Raw genomic sequence first — 18,606 nt, 5'->3', positions numbered from 1 at the left:
GAGACAGGGTTTCTCTGTGTAGCCCTGGCTGTCCTGGTACTCACTCTGTAGACCAGGCTGGCCTCGAACTCAGAAATCCACCTGCCTCTGCCTCCCGAGTGCTGGGTTTAAAGGCCTGTGCCACCACCGCCCGGCTATGTTCTTTTCTTTTTAAGAAACTCCAGCCTTTAGCTGGGTGTTTTGGCAAACATGCTTAATCCTAGCATGTGGAAGACAGAGGCAGGCAGATCTACGTGACTTTGTGGTCTACACCGTCAGTTCTGAACCAGCCTGGCCATCACGGTAAGACCTGACTTGCAACACCAACTCTTGGAAAGCAGGCTCAGCTCATATTTGATCCATATGTATCTCTTCTATATTATAGCCATTGAGTTTGTGTAGTGAAGATTAATAAGTGATTCTTATTAAAGATTTCTGTGTGTGCCTACATAAATTATATGCTGTATATTTTCTTATGAATACAGCTTTTGGCCAGCGTTTTATCTTGAAACTTGTACTGGGTAGTTTACTTACTGCCAACCTGCTACCTGGGCAGAGGGAAAGTCTACCTAGAATTGCCAAGATCAGATCAACCTGTGGGTCTGTCTGTGGGACCTTGTCTCGCTTGATGATTGATATATGGGAAGGCTCAGCGCACTGTGAACTGTACTGTTCCTAGGCAAGTGGGTCTGGGCTGAATAAAGATAAAAGATAAAAGCTAGCTGAGGAAGGAAGCGAGCCAGTAATCCATCCCTCCATGGTGTTTGGTTCAGTTTTCCCTCCATGATGAACTGTGCTTTTGATCTGAATGTTTTATCACAGAAATATAAAGAAATTGGCACTATGACATTCTGTAATTATGAAATGCTTTGATAATCTCATTTTTTAAAAATACACACTCTACTTCGCCCATTGTCAGTTTAATTGCTGAAAACAAATGCACCCTACGGCTTTGTCGGGAGGTGGCCCCTCGTATATCCCACAGAACACCTTTTGTTCTTTCCCTCTGGGATGGATTTTTTTTTCCAACTTAACAAACTAAGAGAATGATAAAACACAAGTATTATTGTACAGTTTTTGGCATTTTTTTCAAGAGGTTCAGTGAGGGTAAGTATATATAATATGAACTATCTTGAACTTTGTAACATATGTAGTACTGTGTCATTAAGTACATTTATAGTTTGTGTGACTGTCATCACCATTCATATCCCTAAGTTCATCACAGACAACAAAACTCTGCACACATTGAACACCAATTCCTGTTTGCCTGCCTTTTCTCCCAGCTCTTGGTAACCATGAGTCTTTCAGTGCCTAGGACTCTGAAAACCCTTGGTAATAACCCTCTGGGTTTTTTTGTTTTGTTTTGGTTTGGTTGGTTGGTTGGTTGGTTTTTTTCGAGACAGGGTTTCTCTGTGTAGCTCTGGCTGTCCTGGAACTCACTTTGTAGACCAGTCTGGCCTTGAACTCAGAAATCTGCCTGCCTCTGCCTCCCGAGTGCTGGGATTAAAGGCGTGTGCCACCACGCCCGTCTGGTAATAACCTTCTGATACCCCTGATAACTCATGTAAATGAAGTGCATGTCCTCTTGCACTGGCTTATTTCCCTCAGTACAGTGCCTTTAGGGTCCCTCTATATCATAGCTCATATTGGTGTCCTTTCTTTTTAAAGACAGAATAATATGCTGAGCCCACAGGAAAGAGTCACATAGATAGGAATATAAAATACTGATGTATTTCAATCTGCAATATTGGTTTATTAAAGTGTTGGTATATTGCAGGGAGCAAAATGAGTGAAATAGGGTGGCTTGAATTTAGGTATCGTTGAAGACTGACTACAGCAGAATGACAAAGTGTTGATTGACCACAGAAAGCATCTGTGCAGTCAGTGACCAATGCCTGTTGCTTCTACCTTTTAGTTACCGCTAATAGTAAGTAAATAACGCTGCCATCATTGCATGCACAGATCACTCATATTAGTTTTGACAGAACTTTGTAAAATGCTTTTATTTTCTCTAGGTGGTTGGTTCTAGCCATTGCTATGGCACGCTTTTATATGGAAAAAGGAACACACAGAGGTTTATACAAAAGCATTCAGAAGACACTTAAATTTTTCCAAACATTTGCTTTGCTTGAGGTAAGTTTTTTCAATATGTCTAGTATGGTGTTTATTTGGAAAAAACTTCAGTCTAACAATGGGAATCCTCATTTGCTTATTAGGTAATACCTATGGGCTTGTTTCCTATCCCTGCTGATGTGTTTGTTTCCTATCCCTGCTGATGTGTATTTAAAGTTTCTGTTATTGACTTGTGGTTTCTCAATTTCCCTACAGGTAGTCCACTGTCTGATTGGTGAGTTGCTCCTTTAATTTCATACTGCTATTATAAGGTGTTTGTGAGGCAATCGTTGACTTGATTTCTCTCCCAGGAATTGTACCCACTTCTGTGCTTGTGACTGGGGTCCAAGTGAGCTCAAGGATCTTCATGGTGTGGCTCATTACTCACAGTATAAAACCCGTAAGTGATGTGGACATGTTGCCTACTTAAGTTATGGGGAGGCTTTTCATTCTTAGAAACCTAAAGTATTAACACTGTAGTGTGTTGGGGAGCTGAATGATTGGGCAAAGAGGAGGTGGGCTCTGATGTAGAATGGGCTGTATAGTAATCTTCTGTCAATAGCATCTCCTCCTGTGTTTTCTGGATGTGAACACATTTCTATTCAAGTGAACATTTTCTTTTCTATTTCATTTCTTTGTAACCTAATTCATTAAAAAAAAATCTTTGAAGTTATCAGTGTAAACAATTCATTTGCTTTTCCTTGTTTAGTACAGGCAAATGTAAATGTAGGGTTTTTTTTTAACATCTGAACAAATAGAAAACACTTGAATTAAAAGTTGTAGTTTTTAATTCTCATGAAGAGTACATTTCAGAGAGCTGTTGTATGTGGTGACTACAGATGTGACAATGTATACTTGAAAATTGTTGACAGTAGGTCTTAAGTGTTTACCCGAAACAAATGAGAAATATGCCAAGGTAAAGTGTAAGTTAATTAGCTTCAGTCAGCCATTCTGTAATACATACATATTTTCAGAACAGCATGTTACGTACCATAAATATATGCAGTTTTAATTTGCCAATTAAAATACATTTTGAAAGTTAAGGTTGAGGAGCTTAGAGAAAAAAGACACATTATTTATGGACGCATGACAGGAGACAGACTTAATTACTGAATCTAATTAGTGGTTTCAACTATGTAGACAAAACAAACACTGTGCAAGTCTCTCTGAGGATGTTGGGCCTTTGAAACCCTTGTCAGAAACATTTCTCAGCTCAACCCTTCTGACCTTCTTGACAGCCTCCGTAGTCTCCTGTCCACTTGAGGACAGATCTCTGGCTCTCTTTCCGTCCCGCAAATTCCTTTCTCGTCTCTTCTGTGCTTTGAAGCTGACTCCTAACCTCCTCCCCGTTTCCTCTGAGCCTCCCTGGCCTTGTGTCTGTGTGAGGACAGATCTCTGACCTTGCTCCCTCTCATCCCACTGCACGTTAGCCCTCTTGACGAGTATCTTTTGCTCAACTGACTTGAACCACCTGTCCCTAACCAGGACTGTGGAACAGACAGTACTGAGCACACACACCACACACAGCCCAAGTGTTTTCTAAAGTGGCTCTGTAGTTTAAAAGCAGGACCACCACATTGAGAGACCAGCAGAAAGATGACTCCAGACAGTGAAGGAATATAATAGTTGAGCCAGAACCACAGAGACTCTGAAGAAGGAGAGAGAAGGAAAGCAGAGTTGTGTAGCTGACACTACTTAGAGGGAACCATTAAGGAGGAGTTAGGAATGGAGAGGCCTAAGGGGAAGGGAACTGCCTGGTCCTTTTATCTCCCAGGAGCTCTGACAGTAGCTTCCCACTAAGATTTATCAACAACTGACTAATTAATTCAACCAATATTTATTGAACATAGCCTACACATCTCAAAGTACTAATTACTAGATTTCCAAAAATGAATAAGGCTGTCACTCTGGATGCTGGGGCACACAGGTGATGCAGCAGCTGTGCAGCCACTCTGCCTGACACTGTGCTGAGGATGTGGCTGTCAACAGTGCCTACAGGTTTCCTACTCTCCGGAGCCTGTGATGGTGACAACTAAATAAATAGTTATGCAAATGCTGACTTGATTTCCTTCGTTTTAAGTGCTTTGAGACAAGAGTACAGTATGCATTACACTCTATATCTAGAATTTAGTGTCTTCTGGGGAGTGTTTGAAGGCCACCATAGACAAGGTGTATGTAAGCTGAACGAGCACTGACTGATGTATAAGAGAGAACATTTCAGTTAAGTTCGGTGAGTGTTAATCCAGAAAGTCGTGTCAGAATGGGAAGGAGAGCAAGGAGCTGGGTAGGCCTGAGAGAGGCTTGGGACCTGTGTTAGACTGAATCCCTGTGACAGTATGCTTACCACAAACAACAGTGAAGAGATTCATTTGAGGCCCTGGTTTTAGAGGGTTCAGCATGTAGTCCTTGGCTCTTAGGTCATGTGGAGGGACAGCATCCTGGCAGCAGGAACATGGTGTAAGTTACTCAGCTCACGGTAGAGACAGAGGCAGAGCATCAGGGATCAGGAGTCAGGTGTTACCTTCGTAGGTCTACCTCTCCAGGGACCTGTGTCCTCCAGCTAGGTCCCCTCTGCCAATTTCCATTGTCTCCCCGAGTAGTGCCACCACCAGGTGTGTTCAACACATGAGCCTGTGGGGACATTTTATATTCAACCCATAACAGGAACCCATAACAGCCCATTGCAGGGGCTGTAATCTCGGAGCTGGGTCTTAAGAGATGAAAAAGGGTTTTGTATGGGAAACAGTTCTAATTAGAGGGGTCAGCATGCATAAAGACACATGTTCTAAGGATAGCCTGGAAATAATACAAACTATAGCACTACCGCAGTGAGAAATGGGGAGAGGTAACTGCAGATGGCGCTGTGGAGGTGACTGAACTCCGACTATGAGGACTTATGTGGTACTCAGCGTTAGAATTTACCCCTTTCACCTGTTAAGCAGTGAGAGATCAACGTTAACTTTCAAATCTTATGACTTAATCTGATCTCCTTCTCCTTTTCCTCCTCCTCCTCCTTCGCGTTTTATTTTTAAGAAAACTTTTGCATGAGAGGAGGATAAACAAATGAAAAACCACTTAGGAAATAGTTAGAATGGTCCAGCTACGACATGATAAGGCTGGAACTGAAATCTGAATGTTAGGGACAAAGAAGAATGGCCATATTAGAGAGCTGGTATCTTTAGTCACTTCTATTGCTGTGAAGAGTCACCATGACCAAGGCAGCTCTTATAAAAGAAAGAATTTAATTGGAGGCTTGCTTACACTTTCAAAGCATCAGTCCATTATCATCATGGCAGCAAGCAGATAGGCATGAACCAGGAGCAGTAGCTGAGAGCTGAGCTTCACAGGCAGCAGACTGAGAGAGACCCAGTGACACACAAAGCCACACCCACCCAAACAAGGCCACATCCACCCCAGCAAGGCCACACCCACCCCAGCAAGGCCACACCCACCCCAACAAGGCCACACCCACCCCAGCAAGCCACATCCACCCCAACAAGGCCACACCGTGTACTCCTTCCCAAACAGTTCCACCAACTGGGGGTGGGGGCAGGTTTCAAGCTTTGAATATATGAGCCTATGGGGTGGCCATTGTCTTTCAGACTGTTATAGCTTCGCAGTAGCATTTGTATGACTTGATGACTAATAGGAAGTTGGAAGGGCTGATTGTTCCCATTCAGCTTTCAAGGCAACAGTGCTGTCCTAGGATATTAATCACATTTACTGGCTGGACTGAGGGACGAGGGAGCAAATATCAGTAAGTAGTCAGACCCTCCAACTACAGTTCAGTTCCACGTTTATAACCATTACGTAGTGGTGACTTCATTGTGTCCTGCATTCCATTATAATAAAGGGCAACAAATAATCTAAAAACATTTGCTTATCTCACCAGACAAAAAGCCTGAGGTTGAATAGCGCTGTGGCTTTCTCTAATCTGCAGATCCAGAACGAAGAGAGCGTGGTGCTTTTTCTGGTCTCCTGGACCGTGACCGAGATCACTCGCTATTCCTTCTACACATTCAGTCTCCTCGACCACTTGCCGCACTTCATTAAATGGGCCAGGTGGCAGCGTCTTGCCTTCTAGTTCCCCTCTGCCCTGTGCATGCTGACCTTGTGCGCTGAGCTAACACGGGAGAATCACAACTGGGTCACAGCTCCACGATGCCAGAATGCTACCACTTGGGTCACTAGCACTGTTCTAACTTACATCCTAAAAGCTGAATTTCAATGGTCATAGGCACATAGTAATAACAAAAAAATAGTTTATATCAAGTCATGTCCTTAAGTGATCTCGGTTATTTATTTTTATTATTTTGGAAAGTACAATATACATTTTGGGAGTTACATTATAATGTTTATTCAAAATATAACTAACTGATTGCACTAAGGTATTAGTAAGGATTTATTTTTATTATTTTTGATTTTGTACATACATCTGTGTCTGCATGAGTGCCGGTGTCCCCGAGGGGCTGGGGAATTACACTCTCCTGCAGCTGGAGTGGAAGGTGTTTATAAATGCCCCGACATGGGCGTCTCTCTTCAAGAGCAGCAAGCGCTCTTCAATGCCGAGCCCTGCTTCCGTCCATTGTCAAGTCAGCAGGAGTGCGTGTCAGTCTAGCATTCAACACTAGGACTTAGAGGCTGCCACGCAGTGTTCCTTCCCAGCCTTCTGATGTCATCAGTAATGCCGCAAAATAGTAGAGACCGTACCATATCTCTTATTTCTGTTTTTTTTTGTTGTTTTTTTTTTTTAAACTCGGGAGGCAGAGGCAGGTGGATTTCTGAGTTCGAGGCCAGCCTGGTCTACAAAGTGAGTTACAAGACAGACAGGGCTATACAGAGAAACTCTGTCTTGAAAAACAAACAAACAAACAAACAAAACAAAAACAAAAAACAAAACCCTGATTCTAAAAAGCCCAGGACGTGATTCGTGCCTTTCATCCTAGCACGGAAGGCAGAAGCAGGTGGATTTCTGTAAGTTCAAAGCCACCCTGGTCAAAATAGTGAGCTGCAAGCCTGCTATCACCACACAGGGAGATCTGTCTTAAAAACAAAACAACCAGCCGGCTGATGGCAGCGTGCACCTTTCATGTCTAGCACTCAGGAGGCAGAGGCAGGTGGATCTCCGAGTTCCAGCCAGGGCTACACAGAGAAACCTTGTCTCACAAAACCAAAAACAAACAAACAAAAAAAACCAAAAGAAAACAAAACAAAATAACCTCTGACATCTGCATTAGTACATGCTTAAGTTTTCATACTTGTTCCAGATCCCCATATATTAAAAGCCTAACATTTTCTTAGATGATTACTCTTTTTTAAAACTCATGTATTATGTATGCTTAATGATAATAAATTAGAATAAATAAATAAATTAGAAGGAAGTGAAACTTTAAAAATTATTCACAACTCCATTACACAGCGGCATCACTGTTGATTGTAATTTCGAGACTTTTAAAATATTCTTTGGTTCCTTTTTAGACATTTTTACCTCATGATTTTACATACAATAAAATGTTCTAAAATTATACCTCAATTCATCATTTGTCATAAGGAGGTTGCACAGTTATGTACTGGGTTCGTTTTATTCTTATTTTACATGAAAATACATTCACATTTAAGGATTCGGCCTTTGAGGAGGTTTGCAGCTCTGCCCTCAGTTGGGCCTAATCTCAGATGGTGTGGCAGTTCCGTTCTCCAACAGCCTCTGCAGCCTCTGGTTCTTTTAGACATACTAACTCAGCACATGTTCTCTGTCAATGAACTGTATTTTGCAAACTCTTGAAGAGGTAACTGTGAACACTGCATGTGTGCATAGATCAGGCCTATTAGCATGCAGTGTCTTGGTTCTCTTGTTTGGAGTGTATTTGCATGTCATGAATGTCTAGAAGTGTACAGAACTCTGCTGTGTCGTGCTTCAACTTGCTGCACCGAAGTCATTGGCCATTTCATTCGGTTAAGGGTTTAGTGTCTGGGCACGCTGGTGTACACTGCAGTCACAGCTCTTGGGAAGTGGAGGTGGAAGATTAGTAGTTCAGGGCCAGCCTCTACTACATAGGGAGTTCAAAACCAAGTCGGTATTATGAGAAAACGTTTTACATGAAATGTTTCAACACTGAAATAGATCTGCTAGTATATGTATCATTTGATTATAATCATCAATAATATACTTTTAAGATAGAGTCTCATGTTATAGCTCTGGTGGCTAGCTTAGAATTTATTATATAGACCAGACTGGCCTTGAATTTACAAAGATCTGCCTGACCCTGCCTCCTAAATGCTGGGATTAAAGGTGTGTACCATCTTGCCTAGCCATCATCATCAATAATTATGTATGTTCAAACACTCTTGAAAATTTCAAATATTTAAATATATTTTCCAACTTTGTTAAACAATCTAAAGTAATATTTATATTTAAGTTCAAATGTAGAAGCTATTATTCTCATATAAAGCTTCAATTTAGAAATGGATTCTTATTTAAAGTTTGACCTATCCCAATTGACTACCTTTTTCTATTTACAGGTTGAAAGTGTTCCTGGATAATTTATGTTGGGTTATACTTTCATACTAATTTCCATTTTAATTTCAGAAGTACATTTCCTCAAAGAAATTTTAGGTAACAAGTGGGACTCGCGAAGGTAGCAAGGCTTCCCGTAGTTAGTGTAGGAGAGGTGAGGTAAGCTACCCAGTTTAGTCCCATTTCATTATTAATTTTCAATGGCCTTTCAGTTTTCAACTATTTTTTTAAATGTCATCTCTTTAAGAGTGACAGCCAAGTGGTGGTGGCACATACCTTTAATTCCAGCACATGGGAAGCAGAGGCAGGCAGGAGTTCGAGGCCAGCCTGGTCTACAGAGTGAGTTCCAGGACAGCCAGGGCTACACAGAGAAACCCTATCTCTGAAAAAACAAACACAGATAAAACAGAAACAACAAAAGAGTAATGATTTACAAAAAAACATTTCATTATATTTTCTTGATCGATTTGTAGTGTGTGTGTGTGTGTGTGTGTGTGTGTGTGTGCGCGCGCGCATGCTCCTGTGAAGGTCATAGGATGAGTTTGCAAGTTTTCTCCTTCTCTGTATGTGTCGTGGGGACTGAACACAGGCTGTCAGGCTTTGAAGCAAGCACCTTTACCCACCACCTAATCTTACCAGCTTGGGAGTGAACTACTTAAAAAAAAAATCACTGGAGAGCTTCATGAAGTTAAAAAATAAATTAGATTAGGTGTTTTGTTTGAAAGGAGATTATAAAATTGGCTATAGGATTTTTAAAGGTAAAGTTGGAAAATATTGATTTAAATAATACACAAAATTATACAAGTCTGGGAAGAGAACAGGCGTGTAACCCAGCAAGACCAGAATAGGTAGGGACAGCATAGGCTCTTTTCCTTTCTTTCTGTGTAATTTCACCCTTATCTCTTCATATGACTGTGGTACATTGGACTTAGGTGACCAATCTATCATCTGTTTATCTGTCTGCCTGCCTGCCTATCTGTCTATCTATCCATCTATCTATCCACTCATCCATCTATCATCTATCTATCTATCTATCTATCTATCTATCTATCTATCTATCCATCCATCCATCAATCTACCTATCTATTATCTGCCTGTCTCTGTCTCCTCTTTGTTTCTCTGTCTCTCACCCTCCTCCCACCCACCACCCACCTCCTGACATGCAGGGTGCTGTGTGTTCCAGGCTGGTCTTGAACTCTATGTGTAGTGGAAGATGACTCTGAGCCTCTGCTCCCCCCGCCTCTATCTGCAGAGTGCTGGCGTTACAGGTGTGCTGTACCTGCCTGCTTCGTGCAGTGCTGGGGACCTAACTCAGAGCTCCACGCTTGCTAGGCAAGCACCCCACCAGCTGAGTTACATGACTCTTCTGCACGGATGCTTCTTCATGCCAGGTGGCGGGTTAAATAGATGCAGATGATTTTTTCCATAAAAATTCTGTTGTTGTGAAGGCGGCTGTGCACTACTAATTATTAGGGACTGGTAACTGAAGTTGTGTTGTCCGTTTCCTGCAGTACTATGTTTAATCAGTAATCACAGTTGTCCAAATAACCATTAATATCTGCTTTAGTCATTTGAAAGTTACTACCAAATTAGGGTCCTAGTTGGCCTTTCTATGGCACAGCATTCATCAGTAAATGACCAGCTAGCTATAGGAGAAAAAGGAGCCATTATGACTATATACCCCAAAGAAGTTATTTTTAAAAAATAATTAAATGAAACAAAAGAGCTGTATAGTTAGTTAGTCATGGTGTCCCCATGTGTGATGTCAGTAACGTGGAGGTCGAAGCAGGAGGGTTGCTTGAGAGCAGGATCACTCAAGACCAACCTGGCTAACAACAACAATCCCACATCGCAAAACAAACAAACAAGATCTGCACATCCACTTTTAAATGAATGATTACAATATTTTGGTACTACATAGAATAAACAGCCTCTTTTATTCCTACATTGTCACTGAGCATGGGAACTACTATTAGAAGCGAGGTGATAATTAACAAGCATATGGTTAAATCAAAGCTTGTGTGTGATATTGTAAATGCCTAGAGACGGATTTCTAAGATAAAACACAGCAGTATGGAAGGGCTGTGCTGTAAAATACAGTGATCGTTCTAGGGAAACAATCATCGGTGTCTCATCTTTCTGCAGATACAATTTTTTTATCATCTTATATCCCGTTGGAGTTGCTGGGGAACTTCTCACAATATACGCCGCCTTGCCTTATGTAAAGAAGTCAGAAATGTTCTCAGTGCGGCTTCCCAACAAGTACAATGTTTCTTTTGACTACTACTATTTTCTCCTCATAACCATGGCCTCGTATATACCGTGTAAGTACAGGCTTACTAATAGTTTGATTTAACGTATACCATGCAAGTGATTGGAACAGCAAGGGGAAACTAATTTAAAAAGCAAGGGGAATGGAGGACGAGGTCTCCCAAATACATTAACATGTTTATATGTTTGCAGTAACTGAAAGGAAATGAGTTGGCTTTTCCTCTTCCTTCCTTCCTTCCTTCCTTCCTTCCTTCCTTCCTTCCTTCCTTCTTTCCTTCCCTCCTTCCCTCCCTCCCTCCCTTCTCTCTCTCTCCCTCTCTCTCTCTCTCTCTCTCTCTCTCTCTTTCTTTTTTACTGATTATATGAAAAGGTAAGTAAATTAATATTCAAGAGATTGCTTTCTTAAAAGCATTTAAATATACTTTGTATGGTTAAAAGGAAAAAAAAACTAAATCATTTCAAAAGCATGCATCAGTAGGACAGCTGACAAGCATGTAGCCTTCTGTGTATGAATCATAGCATTCTATCAAGAAGATGGGAGATCACTTCTACCTATGTGGCATACCTGGGGATATAATACTTTGTGTTGTTTTTGTGTTGTTTCATATTCTTGACAGGAATAAAGCTGCTTTTCTTTAAAATGTTTTGAATAATTGAGCCTTTCTGTCCTGGCCCGCGAGACAGTCAAATGGTCTGGGGAACCACCTGTGGAGAGAATGAGAGGCGAGAAACACAAGGACAGACAGCAAGTCTTATTGATCAAGCTGTCAAATTTTTATTGTTCCCAGGCAGGTTTTATGCCCACAGAAGCAGGATATAGAGAGGGGGATGATGCAAAATCACTTTGTTTCTGGGAGAATGCACCTGTTCCCCAAAGCAGGCTATTGGCTAGGTAAAAAGTTCAGCAGGAGGAACAGAACAGAGTGGGTTGCTAGGTACCTGTGCACAAGATCTATAGCTATTTGTTCTTAACTGGGGGCAGTACTTTCCCATAGAGGCCTCAACTTTTCCCACAGAAATCTCAACTAAGCTAGTACTTTTCCACTAAGGCCAAGACTTTGTAAGTAAGCACTTATGGCTGACAAGGCAGTCAACATTCAAACAGGGTCGCTCTCAACACCTTTCCCCTAACTTCTCACCATTTTTCAACAGTTTCAGTGAGTTCATGAGTCTCTGTTCTCTTCTTTTAGGTGTTAAGAGTGGTAGATTACTAAGTCTTTTTTTTTTTTTTAAGTTGCTAGCAGCAAATAAAAGAAGAAAACATGATTTGTTCATCTTCACAATAAAATAAGGGGTGGATGTAAGTGAGAAATTCAGAGCCTGAACGCATCAAGCCCTTTATTTCACAGGGATGTGCCTACGATATGGCACACACGGCCAGTCTGTGAGGGCTCCAACTCTGGAGCTTTTCCAAAACCCAGATAGACAGAGTTCAGAGGATGCATCCTCCTTGCCCTTTACATCAGCCTGACTGACCACCTAGCCAGTGCTGGTGAGCTAAGGAAGATGGACAGACACCATGTGTCACACCCCTTGCTTTGTAAGAGTCTCTAGGTGGGGACAGCATGTCTCAAATAGAATCAGAACTCATAGACTGTTTGTGGTCATGGGGGTGACCTGCCCTGTGGTCACCTCGCATTTGACCTCTGAAGTTAGTCCATAGAAACCAAGATATTTAGAAAATATCACTTGGGATATGTAAGTCTCACCTTTGTCAGCAGCAACTTCCTAGCTCATTGTCCCTGAGCTTCCTCCTGCCCAAGATTAGTCTGTCAGAGACCCGGGTCTCCACATTCTTACTGATATTGCAAGATACAGCATCTGTTTTCCTTTGATAATTAAAAGTAACATTTGTGTACTTAATTTCAGTACTGAGAAGTTGTATCTCCCACTCACCAATGAGGGCATGCCACATGGAAGAATTTCAGTGAACACTTGTAAAAGTACCCAGAATGCAAACTGTTAAATTACCCAGGATCTTATAGGAGAACTCACCTTAATTGCTTGGTTTGCTTTAAGTATACATGACCTGCATGTTTTGACCGGTAGATATAATATGACTGAATTTATCTAGATGAGAAGTACATGAATAAAAAACAAACCCTGTCTACATTCTTTTTTCTTTCTTTTTTTCTTTTTTTTTTTTTTTGGTTTTTCGAGACAGGGTTTCTCTGTGTAGCCCTGGCTGTCCTGGAACTCACTTTGTAGACCAGGCTGGCCTCGAACTCAGAAATCCGCCTGCCTCTGCCTCCCGAGTGCTGGGATTAAAGGCGTGCGCCACCACGCCCAGCTCCAGTCTACATTCTGGTAGTGTTTGACCTAAATTTTAAAAACAATTTTTGAAACACACACACACACACACACACACACACACACAGTTTGAAGAAGATATTGAAAGTCTCTGTGATTAATTTCTCTGGTGTGATTATTCTGGGATGACCTTACATTTGGAGTTCATAGCTGATGCATATTTGCTCAGCCACCAGCCTTTATGATGTGATTGAAAGTCTTTCATCTGATTCATTTCATACTTGTTCAAATTTTTCTCCAAATTTGCTGCACAGGTAGTCATATATGCAGTTGGTATGATCTGTGCACACATTTCTGTATGTGTACATGACAGAAGCTCCTAGGCCCAGCTGCGGGGAGTGTCTGATCAGGACTCCGTTCTGACTCTCCCTTAGACACCACATCTGGGACTTTGGCCCAGGTCCAGTCTCTTTCCTGATTCAAGGGTTAACTACATCATTAATGTGTGTTGTTCCGAGAGCATGTGCAACTGCTCAGTGGGTATGGATGAAGGCTGGATGCAGTGTGGACATTTACATGTGTATGCATGTAGGTGCTCATGGAGCCAGAAACGGTTAACAGAGCAGACAAAAGCAGACAGTGTGGGGTCTGCTGTCCTTGGTTCTGATATAGTTCTGTGTTACTGATTTCTAGAAACAAACATGCTCATCTAGGCCCTTATGGAATGTGAGCTTTACCGAGGCATGTGAGCTTGGTACAGCATAAACACATCCCACAGTTTATGTGTTGCATGGCCTCCATTTTTGCTTCTAGCTCCTGCTCCATAAACACCAGTGGGTTGTGTGTATGGTAGTCCTATCTCAAGTGCAGGGCTCTCTCATTTTACAGGTTTTGAGCAGAGTTCAAAGCAATGGCTTATCTCTCTTTGTTTTCTTTTTCCCAATGAAGTGTTTCCTCAGCTCTACTTTCATATGTTACGCCAGAGAAGAAAGGTGCTCCACGGGGAGGTGATCACGGAGAAGGACGATTAAGTGGTTCCCACACACAAGGTGCTCTTTTCAGAAAAACCGGATTACTTGAGTCCAAGTTTTAATAATAAGAATAAACAACTTCACGAAATAACATGGATTGCATTGTTTCTTGAAATATAAGAGAAAGCATGGTGTTTGCCAGTAGTCGTCTTCATATTGTGCTACGTCTGTTTTTGACCTAACTGCAAATATTATAAACTGTGGGTGAGGGGCGAGGGTGAATCATTTCGGAAACAATTGGATATATTACCCGGGGAAGAATAATTTTGTTACCTTTATTAATATTCTTTACAACATGTGCTCAAGGCTTTTTAAAAATCAATAAGTAAAAATTGATTTAATTTAATATGATACCTACCACTGACATTCATATTTTACTTTATAAATGAAATCCGATACAAAATTGTAATGACTGATTAACTTTGCATTAGAGCTGCCTGTCCACTGTTTCAAATTGTAAGGCAACATTTAGGATTAATATCCATATCTGGGAAGCGTGGACATAAATTTTTACAGTGGGCTTTTTATATAAAGTAGAAGCATAAAAATGTTGAAGTAAATGTCAGTGTTGGAAGCCATCTTCTTTTCTCTGGAAAGGGCTGGGGTTGCTGGAGACAGAGCTGTGGACTTTGCACATCCCAGTGAGTGCTCCATCATGGAAAGGCACCCTTAGCCCCAGGAGACTCTTTGTTCAAGATCTGCCTAGACTGTTGAAATCATTTATGGAGCAAACTTTTATTTGCATTAATCACACAAGGACAGCTTTCTCAATTAAGGATTTTAAGAGGTTAGACAAATTGCAGATATTTGTTTTGCCTACTGGCGAAAAGAAACATCTGATCGTATTGTTTCTAGATATTTGGTTGAGCAAGCGACTCTAAGCTGCAGAATTATCTTATAAAACCATGGTATGGTCATCTTTTTGTGGTACTTTATAAGTAACAATTTCTAGCTGTCTTCTGAAACATTTGTTTTATTCTGAGTTACACCAGGGAACAGAAGTCTCATGATAAAGCCCTGACCCCCGTGTTTAATAGAAAGACATCCCGAACATTCTTCATTTCTGCTTTAATTAAATAGGGTCTTTAAAGGTTTCTCTTCTATGGTAAAATACACTGATTTGCTGGTCAAATTTAAAGCGAATGTAGATGTGGTAAGGAAAGGGATCCTTTATGTGCTACAGCTACACAAATGCAATTGTAGCTTTGAGGGTTTGGTCTGGTGTGTCCTTACACCTGTAACACACTCTTTTCAGATTGGCTTGTTTGTGTGTAACTTGATCCTATAGAAAGTCTTCAGATAGGGAGGTGGAGTTTGGAACAGCTTTTCAGATGTTTTGTTTTGTTTTGTTTTGTTTTGTTTTGTTTTGTTTTGTTTTTTGAGACAGGGTTTCTCTGTGTAGCCCTGGCTGTCCTGGAACTCACTCTGTAGACCAGGCTGGCCTCGAACTCAGAAATCCGCCTGCCTCTGCCTCCCAAGTGCTGGGATTAAAGGCATGTGCCACCACCGCCTGGCTTTTCAGATTTGTTGTTGATGACTCTTTTTTGCCAAAAAGCTATTTTTGTTACATTGTACTTATGTCTCCTATGTGGCTGAATGTTCAAATGAGCACCATATCTTGGGTCACTAATTCTCAAATGCTTCCAGTCATTCTGATTGGACACTGCTTGGTCAGTTTTCATCTTGAAGTTTTTGATGAAGAAATTTTTTTCTCACTTGGGGTGACATTGTGTGAAACATTCACATTTATTAAATGTCTGCCTTATGAAAATACTTTCAATCATATTCCTGAAGCAGGCATTTATTCAACCTGCGTTCTCTCTCCAAGAAGTTGGAATACTTATCCACTTCCAGTTATTGACTATTCTGAGATAGGAATTATAATTAACTTTAATAAAAATGAATTCTTAAGCTATTTGGTGAATTACTCAAGCCATATACTCAAAACATGTAAGTTTTAGGTTTAGTTTGGTATCCCCTGGAATCAAGCAATTTTAAACTGTTAGTTTGTATAGTAAAGTGCTAAATGGTAGTTTGGCTTTAGAAGAGAAAGTATTTGAAATTCACTGTGTTGTGGCTGCATCTCTGAATTTTCAACTGAAGTCACCCTAACCTGTGAACCAGGGCTCAAATCAAATCAAATTTGAATTCTACTCACATTTGAAAAAAATATATATATATCAAGGAATTATATTACCAGCAGCATTTAATTACACTTGGTGGCAGTCACTAAGATTCTGACAGTTCTTTATTTATGCTTGATAACAATAAATCACATAATATGCAAATTGAAAGATTTTGTGATGTATTAATGTTGATTTAGTATCAGTAAACATCTCTGATAGTTGCAGCTTACAAAAATGGCCAAGTAAATGTAAACACGCCTTCACTGAAAGCCTGAGGTCGCTCACTTTCAGAAGTGTCTTTGCACATTGAGATTTCTGTGCATCTATTTATTATGTGGCTACCACATCATTTTCACTTACCTTTCTCACATACAAAATATTATTTTGAGCCCCTTACATGCTAAGTATTGCAAAGGGCAACTAGCACTCTCTTTTCTTTTGCTGTCCTGCACAGAAACCCTTTTGGCACAATTATTAAGTCACATTGTGGAATATTATATATACTTCAACAAAATACAGTGTGTTGGTGATATGAGGATGTGACCAAGTTCTTGTTCCGTGTGTCTATCAAGGCACTGTTCTGTGTTTGAGCTACTTCAGAAAAAACTGAAGAGCAGTCATAAGACTGAGAAAATAAACCATTAAGGGACCATGAAAGGAAAGGACAACTGCAAAAAAGGCAGCGTTTTAAGTATTTCCAACATTTTAAGCTTTTTTTTAAAGTGAGTACCTGGCTGTTGATATTTTTCTGACCCATACTTATAGGTCTGGATTAAATATACATTGATAAAACAGAACAAAACAATAACACCAAAAATCCCAAACCAACCCCCCCCCCAAAACAAACAAACAAACAAAAACCAAAAAGCAACAGAGATGCTCATTGGGTCAAAGTGCTAGCCACGAAAGCCTGAATGTCTGAGTTGGATTCCTGGGACACAGGTAACAGAGCCAGATGGAGTGGCATAGTGATCCCTATGGCTATGGGAAACAGAAGCAGGAAATCTACCTGCCAGCTCTCAGGCTATGAGCTCGGAGTACAAAGCCTGGATGGACCCTGCCTCAACGAGGTGAAAGGTGAGAACCAGCTCTGGAGAGCTGCCCTCTGACCTCCACACATCTGCAGAGACATCCACATGCCACCCCCTAAATAAAATATAAACATGAAAGAAGTTCTCTCTTAAAAATATTAGCAATGTGATAGTATAATTTCTTAGAGGAAGGCATTTACTAGAAAGATTTGGCTCATGTTTTTGTATAAATATGTAGACAAGAGTGGTTCCTTCAGAGATGAAACTTAAATAGCCTAAAGGTTTTAGATTTCTAGTATTCTCATGTCACCTTGAAGAGTATTCAGCTTGTGTTTTTGCTTTGAAATCATTTCAAACTTACAGGCAGCCTGTAAGGACAGCGTAATGAGCCTTTTCAGAATTCTCCATTTGGAGGCTGCTTTCCAATCTCCACAGTGTTCTCTCTGTATTGCAGAGGAAGCTGAAACCATCAGCACCCAATTTCCTTAGTGTGTATTTTTCTAGAAACTTTCCTACATTTCCCCAGTTTAGTGAGCAGTTAGGCAAACAGTATTGCTGGCACATCTTTGGACAGCCTGCCACTGTCCCCAGTCTAGGTGTGCAGGCACACACGTGTGTTCTGGGATAACCTCCAAGTTTCTGAGCCTGCTTCAGGAATTGCACACACTTGTTACCTCTTTGAGTCTACAGAATTTTCTTGCTTGGTGTGTGTGTGTGTGTATGTGTGTTGGGGAGGCACATGCGCCACAGTGTCCTTATGGACATGAGAGGACAATTTTGAGGACCTGATTCCTCCTACCTTTATATGGGTTTCAGGAACAGAACCTAGACTGTCAGACTTGCATGAAAAACCCCTCCACCTCATGACATATGCCACTTCATCACTGGCTCCTCGTGACTTAGATGTTTATCAATAGTATAGGACAGTTGATTTATAGCAAATCCTTCATTTTGAGGCTTTCTCCTTGATGAGCTTATCTGACAGTTGGCAGGAATATTTCTTTTTACTCTTTTTTACTGTTACTAACCTTGAGGTGGTAAGATTTTTGTCCTGGAATGTTTTAGTTCCAGAGAATTTCCTACAACAATTTTAATGATAGAAAGTCTTATTTGTTTTTGAGACAGGGCCCCGCTAGGGCTGTGTGGCCTAGGCTGTCTCAGACTGGCAGCGGTCTTTCTGCCTCAGCTCCCAAATGTTGGGTTTGCAGGTGTGTGCTGTCACACCCAGTTGTACAGCAAATCTTTTGTTCTGATTCTTGGGAGTTTGTGAAATAAGGCACTGAGTCCTTTCT

The 18,606-nt window shown here is 41.0% G+C and overlaps 1 protein-coding gene across 1 annotated transcript in view; it reads left to right on the top strand.

The window, feature by feature from the left end:
* The window catches only part of Hacd1 (3-hydroxyacyl-CoA dehydratase 1), a 24,414-nt gene extending 8,875 nt beyond the window's left edge, over positions 1 to 15,539 (top strand). Inside the window, 6 exon segments of the mRNA XM_021193828.2 lie at positions 1,995 to 2,112; positions 2,308 to 2,326; positions 2,403 to 2,491; positions 6,032 to 6,153; positions 10,751 to 10,929; positions 14,075 to 15,539. Of these exon segments, the coding sequence (XP_021049487.1) occupies positions 1,995 to 2,112; positions 2,308 to 2,326; positions 2,403 to 2,491; positions 6,032 to 6,153; positions 10,751 to 10,929; positions 14,075 to 14,157 (610 nt within the window). The 3' untranslated portion in view covers positions 14,158 to 15,539.
* Positions 15,540 to 18,606: the final 3,067 nt, after the last annotated feature.

Source organism: Mus pahari, chromosome 3 (genome assembly GCF_900095145.1).
Source record: "Mus pahari chromosome 3, PAHARI_EIJ_v1.1, whole genome shotgun sequence".
Classification (NCBI taxonomy): domain Eukaryota; kingdom Metazoa; phylum Chordata; class Mammalia; order Rodentia; family Muridae; genus Mus; species Mus pahari.
This window is presented reverse-complemented; position numbering and strand designations above follow the sequence as displayed.